Source organism: Quercus robur, chromosome 11 (assembly GCF_932294415.1).
Source record: "Quercus robur chromosome 11, dhQueRobu3.1, whole genome shotgun sequence".
Taxonomy (NCBI): Eukaryota; Viridiplantae; Streptophyta; class Magnoliopsida; order Fagales; family Fagaceae; genus Quercus; species Quercus robur.
Genome location: NC_065544.1, coordinates 835,547 through 847,957, shown reverse-complemented (window position 1 = coordinate 847,957; position 12,411 = coordinate 835,547). Strand labels below are relative to the sequence as shown.

Sequence of the window (12,411 nt, the reverse complement as noted above, 5' to 3'; positions counted from 1 at the left end):
ATAAGTCGTCTTCTCATTTTTTTTATTTCACTCAAAAAAAAATCAAATTTTATAGGTTTTTTTTATAAAAATAAAAATAAAAATTGAGAATCCTCCAATTTTATAGCTCTTGAAATAGATGGAATCTTCCAATTTATAATTGTTCTTTTACTATCAAGCAAATATATCAATTGAGAATTTTTTTTTTTTTTTTTTTAGGTGGTGTTTGCAAGCATATCCCTTATTGATGTAAATAATTGTTCTTAAAATTTCTTGATAAGCTAGTCGAAAGATCACGTCTCAAGAAATGCTTAACTTAATGGAACGGTTGGGTCCTCTAGGTAATTACTCTTATTGGAGTATTTTTTTATAAATAATATATATTATATTTAATTTTATAAAATCCTTATTAAAGGATTGAAAAGTTAGAATTGAAATTCAAATATAATGACACATTTGGTAAACTGTAATGGTAATTACATAGAAATAGATATTATAAGAAATACAAGATGTTGTAATATAATACTTATTACTATTTATTTGTTTGGTGACAACATAGTAATAGAGCCCTAAATACAATGGGATGAAAGCATATTAAATCAAACTTAAAGATATATTTCCTAACAAATAATTTTCTTTTTTAATTGAAAGATAGATTAGATATTTTTTATGATTTTTTATTTTCATAATTATTATGTGCATATGAAAAGTTTGTTTATTTAAAAATATATTAATTTTAAAAATTAATAAACCTACTAAGGAATATCTATTATAATTCTTTTAGAAAATAATAGTTATTCCTCATTTTAAAGAATAGTTATTCATAAGAAATTATTATTTTCTGTAAAAAAAATATAACCAAACTACTAAATAGCTAAACTATAGGAAAAACTATTACATTACAGTGTCTATTACTGTATACCAAACATACCATAAGTAATAATATCATGTAATAGCAACAGTTTCTTACTAATTTTAAAACTTTTCTATATACTCTCATTAGTTATGTTTGATAATTTCTTTAATATATACGTAACGCCTAGTTTTTTTTTTTTTTTTTTTAGAGAGAGAGAGTTTCAATCTATAGCGTTCACTCCTGATTATAGCTCTTTATTATCATACCAAAACACCAATCAGTTTTTTTGTGTAGGCGATGATTAAACCTTAAATCTCTTATACAACCATCATAAACTTTACCAGTAATGCCTAGTTCTTGGTTGACTAAAAATCATTAGTGATATAAAATTTTCAATCTATCAATTAGTGTCATGTGTTGTTGTCTTTGCTATGACATTTTTTAAAGAACAAAGTTTCTCTCCAAACTAATTTGAAGAGAAATCTTACAAACTCATCATATATCTTTATATTGAGTATGGATTTTGAAAATCTAATTGTTAGATTGCATGTCCTTATTATATTTTTAATGCTTAAAAAATTTCAAGAAGATCAAAGATCAATTGATATGTCATCAAATAAATGTTATAATTTCAAATTTTTGTAATCTAAAGTTGTATATAAAAAATAAGTTAATTGATAAAATAGTAAATAACATCCAATTTGGACGAAATTTGATACGTATGTTACTCTTGTATTTTACAAAGTACAAATGTTATATATATACATTTAAATTAGGCTAGAATATAATTTCTACCTTGCATAAAAAAAATAAAAATTTGATTGAAACATGAAATTAAAGGTAAAGGCTCTACTCCACTTGAACCATTCTATATGCATACACAGTCACGTAAGCATTGTAATTATCATTTTTTAGCCTTTACACTTTTAAATCCAACTCTTTTAAGCCAATATATATCAATTGGATTATTGTTTTTTTCTGGACAGGATTTAAACACATCTCCTTTATTGATGTAGAATGATTATACTTGGAATTTCTTGATAAACTAATCTAAAATCCACGTCCTTAGAAACATTTTAATTTAATGGGATGGTCGAATCTCAAGGTGATTACTCTTATTAGAATATCTTTATTTTAAATCCTAATAAATGATCATTTAAGTGGAAAAAAAAATGAAATCAATTTTCTTTTCACTGACACGTCAGATTCAGTCTTAGATTTTTTTTTTTTTTTTTGGGTTGGAGGAAGCAGTCTTAGAAAGTTTGAATTGAAATTCAAATATAAGGGTATCTTCGTTTAGAGGTGATGTAAGGTAGATGAAAAATTTTGGAGAGAAAATAGGAAAGGAAATTTTTTTAAGTGTATTTGGTTGGGTGTGAAGGAAAGAAAATAAATGGTAGGACCCGTTTATTTTCTCTCCGGACCCACCAAAAAGTTTTCTCCTCGAAATGAAGAAAAAATTAAAAGAAGAAAATGAGACTGCTTAATGAATAAAAATGTTCATCTCAAGTTCCTTTTTTTTTTTTTTTAAATTATTTTATATGCTGGCACGTTGCCTCTTTCTTTCCTGGATGTTGCTTTTTTTCTTTTTTTCTTTTTTCATTTTTCATTTTTTGAGTTCCTGGGCAGTGGGCGGACACGTTGCTTCTTCTTCTTCTTTTTTTCCTTTCTTTTTTTTTTTTTTTTTTCTTTTCTTTCCTGGACGTTACCTTTTTTTCTTTTTTCTTTTTTCTTTTGTTTAACTAGACATGATTCTTTTTGGGACATGATTTTTATTTTTTAATAAATTGGGTGATTGCTATTTTTTTGTCACTTTTTTTGTTTTAATTAGCTATCATTTTTTAACAAGAGTGCACGAGTAAATTTATACAAATTCATTTTTTTCATCCCTCTACTTTTTCACTACCAACCAAATAAAAATAAGAGAAATTAAAATATTTTCTATCCTCTAATTTTTTCATCCTCCTATAATTTTCTATCCTTCCATTTTTCCACCCCTCCAACCAAACAGACCCTAAGTGATAATATCATGTAATAGCATCAATTTCTTACCAATTCTAAAAAAAAATTTGTTTCTTCTCATTTGTTATAATTTAACAATTTATTGAATATAAACATAACGCTTACTTCTTCTTCTTCTTCTTTTTATTTTTTTGATAAACAATACTATCTACGACACACACACGTATAGGAGAAGGGGGATGAGACAAGGGAATACACTTACACGCCAACACCAAAATTGCATGCGACAATTGATGTCGCACAATAAGTGATAAACCCCTTCTCAATATCACACCTTACCGATATGATATTGAGATGGGTTTATTACTTGGTTGAATAAAACCATTACTTGCATCAAATTTTCAAACCATCAACATCGTCATGCATTATTGTCTTTGCTGTCAAAATGATTGAATACATAAATGTTACGTAATCTACACAAAGTTTTGAATTTGATTGAAACATGAAAATAAAGGTAAAGGCTCCATTTATAGATAAGATACACGGTCACGTAATCTCTCTTCTTCTTCTTCTTCATTCTTTCTTTTTTTTTCTTTTTTTTTTTAAGAGATGCGGTTACGTAATTATTGTGATTATCATTTTTTTGACTTTATACTCTACAGTCTACATCCAACTCTTAAACTTACTCCTCCTTCAAACATTCTATTAAGCATTATTTATTCGCGGAATTTGAGATAGATGGCATCACTACATGTCGATGGTTGGTTTCAATCAAGCCAATATATCAATTGGATTTATTTTTTTTAGGTGGGCGAGATTCAAATGCTTGTTTATTATTGATGCAAAATAAGAGGGTGTTTGGATTGGGTTGTTTTGAGTTATATAACTCAAAACTCAAATTTCTTGGGCCCCACTAAGTTGCATTTTGTTTGGTGTTGTTTTTAGTCATGGTTTCCAAAACTTGTTTCTCAAAAGGGGTTTGATGGACATGGGTTTCAACCAAAATTTGGGGATTTAGGGGTTCTTTTTGGAGAGAGGAAGAAGAGCAAACCTCGTCCACCGTAGCCCATAAAACAGAGAAAGAAAAGGAACTCACCAGTTGGTTGTTTGCAAGCGATGGGTCTTCAGGATATGGAGGCAGAAGTATAGAGAAGGAAAAGGAAAAGAAAAAATCACAAACCGTTCTCTTACATTCGGTGTGCGTGTGTCTGTGGAGATAGGAAGACAAAACAGTGTTTTGGGTGAAAGGAGAGAGAAGAGGACACGTGCGAGAGAAAATCAACCTTCTAACCTGTGCAGGCTATGGGCTCCACCAAAAAGTGAAAAAACTGAGTTCTGAGATGTGGGACACGGTTTTGAGATATTGGAGCCAAACAATTTTTTTCAGTTTTGAGTTTTGAGTGAGATAGAGTTTTGAGAAATGAGTTATGTGTTTTGAGATACTTCCAATCCAAACATCATCTAAGTGTCCTAGGTACTTCTTGATAAATTAGTTTTAAAACCATGTCCCAAGAAATGTTTGACGATTGAATCCTCAAGGTGATTACTCTTGTTGGAGTATTTTTATAAAAATTATTATTATTTATTTTAAATCCTAATTAAATGATCATTTAAGTGACAACATCATTTAATAGCATCAATTTTTTACTAATTTTAAAATTTTTCCATTTTCTCACATTATTATATTTGACAATTTCTTTCTCACATTAGTTATACTAGTGTATAACCCTGTACATATGTATAGGTACAATTAAAAATAATCACAATTACACAATTCAAATTATATATTGGGTAAATTGCAAATTACACCCCTAAAGTTTGGGGTTGTTTGGATTTTACACCCTAAAATTTCAGAACTTTGATTTTACACCCTAAAGTTTGGTTCCGTTAGCAATTTACCCCCTACGTTAGTTTCTACTGTTAAGTGACACGTGCATATTGATGTGTTTTATTTTTGCCAAATCAGCTCCAAAACTAAGTTGTTTCAATAAAAAATAAAAGCTTAGCTAGCAAATCATAGAACAAGCCTCATTTTAAACCCATCCACTTGAAACTACCAAATGGAAACAATGCAAGGCTTCCATCTGGGTTTTATTATGTGAGTTTTTGTGTCTCTTAGGAGTAGAATTGAACATTGGTGGGAGTTTATTATGTGTGGTTTTTGTCTCTTAGGAGTAGATTCGAAGGTTGGGGTGTTTTATTTGGAGAAGAAATCTATTGATTTTTAACCAAAATAATAATAAGAGACCTATTGATTTGGGGAGGATGAAAAACCCATTAGGTTTTGGTTGGAGTTTTGTTAGATTGAGCTTGTTATTTAATTTCCTTCAATTGAATATTTTCGGTGCTAGGTAATGGCTTTCTCCGCCACAACAAAGCTTTCTGGTTCTCTTGGTACAATCCTCTACAACAATATGCTAAATAGTGGTTATGCCTCCCAATCCCAAAGATCATGTGGCCATGCGAATTCTATCTCTTCTATAGGAACTGTTTTTGATATTAGCCGTCAACTCTTTCCAAATTTATCGATTAGTTTCACAATAATATATATATATATATATATATATATATATATATTTATATATATATAAGGGTAAGTTACAAAGGGGGGAGGCCAACTGAGGCCATCTGATTGCGGAAATGTAAACAGGTTACAAATGTGAAGACCATGACTATGGTGTTACAAGTGTAAACTGAAATATAAACTAGGGTTGCCATTCTGTTTACAAGATTAAGGGTTGTAAAGAGAAGGGAGGTATTTTTGAGCTAGACCTAAACTAGTTCTGGAATGAAGACCTCTGAGGTGAGATACTCCAATTGGACTTGCTGAAGAATGAAGCTGAGGGTTCCTTATATAGTTGGGGGAAGCCTTGGATTCTTCAGGAGATTGCTGAAATTACGGAGAGTAAATTGCTTTTACTGAGGGTGAATTTCTTTTCCACCGAAAGCAAATAGTACTCTGAATGATTCTGTCGAGGCACTGTTTGATGAACAGTAACTGTTACTGTTCATGAATAGTGACTTGTCCCCTTACCTTTCCGAAATACTGTTCATGCACAGTGACTAGTGTTGTGGATGAATAGTGATCTGTCTAGAACTTTGCTGGTGCGGGTACTGTAGCTGAATAGTAACCGGACTGCAAAGACTATTCTGGAGCTGTTCTAGAGCTATTCAAAATATCTTAATCGCTATCTAAGTTGTAACCATCATAAGGATTTTGAGGTCGATTGGATTGCGATTCACTGAAGCTTCTGAAGAGGCAGGAGAGTTCTTTTCTTCTGACTCTAACTTCTCTGATTGAAGGAGCAACTGTTGAGCAAGATCTTTTAATTCCTTACTAGATTTTCCGGTGATCTGGACGGAGTGTAGGCTTGACTGAGATCTTGCAATAGCTCTCTGAATTGGATATTTTAATCAGTATCATAAGCATCAAATGGGTATCCATCAAAGGGATCCCATGGAGGAGTATAATCACAGTTATGCTTATGATATTTGTCATATTGATTACAAAAACCGCAATACAGTAAAGGTTCATAATCTGCATTTTTTGTTGTTAGCTGCCTGGGATCAATGTAATCTATTCTTTGTAGAGTTGGAATGGCAGGGGAGTATGGCCTAATAGTGAATACTGAAATCCTGCTAGTGTTTCCTGTGAAGTGATAATTTTTCCATAGTTCCCTGGAGATATCAATAATTTCATTATTGAAGTAGTCCTTCCAACATTCAGCAGGAGCATATGGATCTTCGTAGGACAAATAAGAGTCTCCTTCATACCAAGGGCCATTATGGGTGTACCTATTGACGAGTACAAGGTGGTGAGCAGGTTGGACAGTCATCCAGTTGTTACTATCCCATTGTGGAAGAGTACTCCAGCATCTAATGGAGACAAATGAACTTTTGATCTTTGTAACAACCTGTTGTATTATTTGGGGGAATTGGCTGATTTGATCATGGCTTGTCAACTTGATGAGTCTGATAAAGTCGTATTTAAAAATTCTTGAAAGCCAGCTTGGATCTCTATCCTTTTCATCTGCCCCATCTTCATAATTGATTACTAGGCCAGGAAAAGGATGCTTCTTCTCATAAACTCTGTGACTGCTCCCAAAGTATTCTTCCCAGGTTGACTAGATGAAGGCGTTTTCAATGCCATCTGAGTCTTCACCATAAACTGGAAAATGGGTGGTGACCATTATCTTGAAATGTTTAAACCATCGGTCACATGATTCAAACATAGCTTTGCTTCCCAAAATACGAATTTGTATATCGATAGGCAAGTTGGCAACAACACTTCTTAGCTGGATCTGAGTCTTAAGACTTAGTCTAGCATAATCTATACCCATGATAGTCATTTTATCCGTTGAATGGATATCCTCTTTACCAAAGAGTTGACTAATGAGAGTTTCATTTCCTGTCTCAAGGTTTACAAGTAAATAGGCTTTACCAGCCTAAGGTAAACCCAACCAGTCTAACCAAGAATTGGTATCCAAGACCTACACCTCCTGACCTCCAGTTCGAGGAAAGGAATAGCCAGTTCACAGTATCCACTAGTAAACTCTATGAATGGAACATAGATGGTTTATCAGAACAAGAAATCCTAAACAAAATTCAGCATATGACCATGGTAGCCAATAACTACCTCAACGATGGACTTCAGAACATAGAGGTCATCAAGCTCATGCTTTTAGGATTTACAGAAAAACTTTTGCAATGGTGGAATAACTACCTTACAGAAGAGTCTAAGGAAGACATTAAGAATGCTGTCCAAAAAGATGAGAATGAGAACCCCATCTTTGACGAACGCATAGGAAGAGGTGTTCCCGACGGAGTCAATACCCTTATCTATACGATCATGAAACACTTCGTAGGAAAACCCAGCAACATCACATCTAGGATTTATGACCAATTGAGTAACCTTAAATGTAAAACCCTTGGTGAATACAGGTGGTATGAAGATGTGTTTACCGCCAGAGTCATGCATAGAAGCGATTGTAACTCTCCATTTTGGAAGAAGAAGTTTATCAATGGCTTACCCACATTGTTTGGTGAAAGGGTGAAAGAAACCCTTTGTAGCCCCTTAGGTGTCATAGATTATGATAACCTAACATATAGAGACATCTCTAGCACAATCAGGAGTGAAGGAATGAAGATGTGCAGAGATTTGAAAATCCAAAGCCAAGCCAGCAAAAGTAAAGCCAAGTACGAAGTAAGAAACTTTTGTACACAATATGGCTTACCTTCAGTCATCCCCAAGAAGAAATCCAAGTATAGAGGAAAAGAACCCTCTGAGAAGTTCCATAAGAAAAGGACATCATCCAAGTATTATAGAAAACAGAAGTTCAAAACAGATGATTTCTATAAGAAAGGAAACTCCAAGTCCACAAGAAAGTTCATACCTAAAACATCAGGAAAATGTTTTAAGTGTGGAAAAAGAGGTCATTTTCAGAAAGAATGTAAAGCTAAGGCCAAATCCCTTATCAACAACCTTATTAGTGACTAAGCCAGTAAAGAAGAAATTTTCAAACTCTTAGAAATTGACCGCTCAGATAGTGAGTCTCCCAGTAGTTCTAGTGAGCAAGAAAAGCATCAATTATATAAATCATCCTCTGATCAGAGGCTCGGTGGTACACTACTCCCTTAGCTTCACAGTTTATAAGGCAGCAAGTTGGGGGGTTTTCCTTCGATGTGGGATTCAAGCCAAAATCGGTTACAAGCAAGCTATTGGCCGAGCTGAGGCAAAAAGTCTCCACAGTAACTATATTATTTTTTTAATGAAATTTAATTAATTTATAGTTAATGGTTACAATCAAATTTGTAACTAAATTTTGTCTGTACTTAAAATGGCAGATGTAACTTGTGGAAGGTTTTTTCTTTTCTTTTCTTTTTTCTTTTTTTTTTTCAAATAAAAATGCCACCACAATATTAAAAATTTCAGAGCTTTTTCTCATCAAATGAGTGACTTGAACATAACATAAATATAAATAGTCTCAAATAAACATATGTAAAAGTGATATATTATTATTATTATTGTTGTTGTTGTTGTTGTATAAGGAAGGGAGTGTCCTAAGTCTCAATATTCCGAATTGATGTAATGTTACAAATCAATAAACCCATCACTCACATATTTTGTAAATATTTAATTGTGGGGCTTGATAATTTGTGGCCCAAGCCCACTCCTAGTTTGGGCCCAAGGCCTAAGCCGAGGAGAGCTGTCTCCAAGGACGCCTAATGAAAGCCCAAGAAGGGCACGAGGACATGGCCGAGGACGATCTTATGCTCAGCACCTCCCAAAACACCTGGATAAGAGAGGCAAACTCGGTACAGGGGCAGGACAAGGGAAAAAGCTGTCAACACAGTAATACAGAATCCTGCATCTGACAAGCCCATACTCAAAACCATGCCCTTGTGCTTTTCCAGCGACCCCCAACCACTCTAAGTATGGGTTGACTGGACAGGCCTGCACCCCAAAAGGTAAAACTAACACGTGGACGCAAAAAGGGAAATGGAACACTAGTATAAAAGGAGAAGAAAACAAAGCTAAAGGGAGGCCGGTGAAGCTTAAGTCTTACAACCCTTGCTAATGGAGGGTTTAGCTAGTCAAGCCAAGCCCGTCCATACATAAATTCCAGTAGGAACTACGACTAAACCGCTTACCTGTGCCCAAGGTCATACCTTTCAGGCCCACTCTCTTCAAATCATATTGTTGAGGCCTTTTACATGCGAGCCTAACGTCGTTCATGGGTCGTTAAAAATCGAGTCCCTACAATTGGCGCTGTCAGTGGGAAAGGGTTTGTGTCTTGGCATAGGCGATAGTTCGAGACAGTTCCCTTGTCATTTCTACCAGCTGGTTATGGTGTTCTAGAGTAAAGTTCCATTAGGGGCTATAATTCTTGACTAGGGGCTACGTTTTATAGCGTCAGCCGCGTAGATGGTTCTAGGGGCTCGGCCGAGGAGCTAATTCCCCTAAAGCCAAGGCCCTATAGACGAAAAATTACAAGTTTTGGACAGAACCAAGGCCTTGTATGGTCCTCGGACTCAAGCCTCTGGGGAAACCAACTACTTAGACGAAAAACTACAAGTTTTGGACAGAACCAAGGCCTTGTATGGTCCTCGAACTCAAGCCTCTGGGGAAACCAACTACTTAGAAGAAAAACTACAAGTTTTGGACAGAACCAAGGCCTTGTATGGTCCTCGGACTCAAGCCTCTGGGGAAACCAACTACTTAGACGAAAAACTACAAGTTTTGGACAGAACCAAGGTCTTGTACGGTCCTCGGACTCAAGCCTCTGGGGAAACCAACTACTTAGACAAAAAACTACAAGTTTTGGACAGAATCAAGGCCTTGTACGGTCCTCGGACTCAAGCCTCTGGGGAAACCAACTACTTAGACGAAAAACTAGAAGTTTTGGACAAAACCAAGGCCTTGTACGGTCCTCGGACTCAAGCCTCTGGGGAAACCAACTACTTAGAAGAAAAACTACAAATTTTGGACAGAACCAAGGCCTTGTATGGTCCTCGGACTCAAGCCTCTGGGGAAACCAACTACTTAGACGAAAAACTACAAGTTTTGGACAGAACCAAGGCCTTGTATGGTCCTCAGACTCAAGCCTCTGGGGAAACCAACTACTTAGATGAAAAACTACAAGTTTTGGACAGAACTAAGGCCTTGTATGGTCCTCGGACTCAAGCCTCTAGGGAAACCAACTACTTAAGAGGAAAAGTGCAGGGTTTGGACACAGCCTGGACGTTATACGGCCCTAAGAGGCTACCCCAGAGGAGAGTTACCCATTGATAGTTGGATTAATTCCTAAACCGACTGAAATCCGCAGCCTACCCTCGGATCCTCGATACCAAGGGAATTGGTGCAACTGTTATAGGGTCAGGTGTTATCAAAACACGGCAAAAGCCCCTCACTGCTCGGCAACCCCCTCGGAGGGTATATTTAGTATTTATCGTTCTCAGACGGTCACCGCGCATGCATTACGGGGCATTAAGCCGTTATCTCGATTGGTAAGGTTCTGTTTCAAGGTTTCCTGCTCTAAGCATCACTAAAGGAAGATACATACATAGCGCACTTGTTCACAAAGTAATTGTTGCCGAAAGGAAAAGTATTTAGAAATAAATAAATTCATCTTTTATTAAGACAAAGAAATAGTACAGCGTACAATGAAAAGCTGGAATAACCTTATACTAAAGCTAACTACATAAGCGAAAAGAAAAGATACAAGGGAATGAAGAGAAAGCCGAAGAAGAAGTGCAAAGGAGAGGTAGGCTGTTGTTCCAAGATGTTGTTTAAGGAAACCATTCCTCAACACTTTTACATGCCTATAACTCAGGCAGCCAAAGAGCCCAACTTGGGGCCTGCACCGTTGAAGAAAAGGTGCCGGGAACCTGACTTCAGGCTAGCACTGTTGAAGAAAAGGTGCAGGGAGCCGGAAGTTGAGAAGCCTCCGTATAACCGCGCCTGCGATAGAGCAGACGGCGCTGATGGCGGAAAACCTTACTTCTGACGCGTCAAGAATCTGACGCGACCAGTACCTGCTTCGGATTTTGGCTAAAAGAGGTAGAGATACCATCCCCACCTTACTAAGATGGAAGATCATCTTGAGTCTGTGTCTACCCTGTCCAGACCACCTCACCTTGAGTCTCGGAGGGACCCGGTGCCTTTTGTGGTGGATGTAGTTCCTTCACCCTAACACGTGCCTTAGGCATATTGCACTAAGGGTGGGAAGCACTAGATATGGAGACACTGATTTTGGCTGAAGGATTACGGTTGTGAAGAAAACCGAAGGGTTTGTATGTAAGAGGAGTAAACTCCTATCCTACTTATTTAAAGGGAAAGGAGGAGATATTTAATTTACGCAGAGTTCCAAGGAACGCTACGGACAAGAAGGACTTGGCTCGGTCTCCAACGCCATCTGCAACCATAAAATTAAAAGATCCTCGTGAAGGCGCGTCTCGAGCACTGTAGCATCAAAGAACGCCGCGTGACTAAAAGTTAAAGGGGCGCCTCTTATAATTCGGTGCATCTTCTACGTAAATGGAAAGACACAGACATCGATGAAGTACAGAATCTGAGCGAGTCATGATGTGAGCCCAACATAATCAAAATCCTCCTCCCCAACTAAAGTCGGGCAGCAGGATTTTGAGGGGCTATTGTGGGGCCTGATAATTTGTGGCCCAAGCCCACTCCCAGTTTGGGCCCAAGGCCTAAGCCGAGGAGAGCTGTCTCCGAGGACGCCTAATGAAAGCCCAAGAAGGGCACGAGGACATGGCCGAGGACGATCTTATGCTCAGCACCTCCCAAAACACCTGGATAAGAGAGGCAAACTCGGTACAGGGGCAGAGCAAGGGAAAAAGCCGCCAACACAGTAATACAGAATTCTGCATCTGACAAGCCCATACTCAAAACCATGCCCTTGTGCTTTTCCAGCGACCCCCAACCACTCTAAGTATGAGTTGACTGGACAGGCTTGCACCAAAAAAGTAAAACTAACACGTGGAGACAAAAAGGGAAATGGAACACTAGTATAAAAGGAGAAGAAAACAAAGCTAAAGGGAGGCCGGTGAAGGTTAAGTCTTACAACCCTTGCTAATGGAGGGTTTAGCTAGTCAAG

The 12,411-nt window shown here is 36.5% G+C and overlaps 1 protein-coding gene across 1 annotated transcript; it reads left to right on the top strand.

Annotated features, from left to right (window-relative positions):
• Positions 1–7,415: 7,415 nt before the first annotated feature.
• Positions 7,416–8,294, top strand: LOC126707005 (uncharacterized). The gene has a single exon (XM_050406591.1). The coding sequence runs from the start codon at positions 7,416–7,418 to the stop codon at positions 8,292–8,294; it is 879 nt and encodes a 292-aa protein (XP_050262548.1).
• The last annotated feature ends 4,117 nt before the right edge of the window (positions 8,295–12,411 follow it).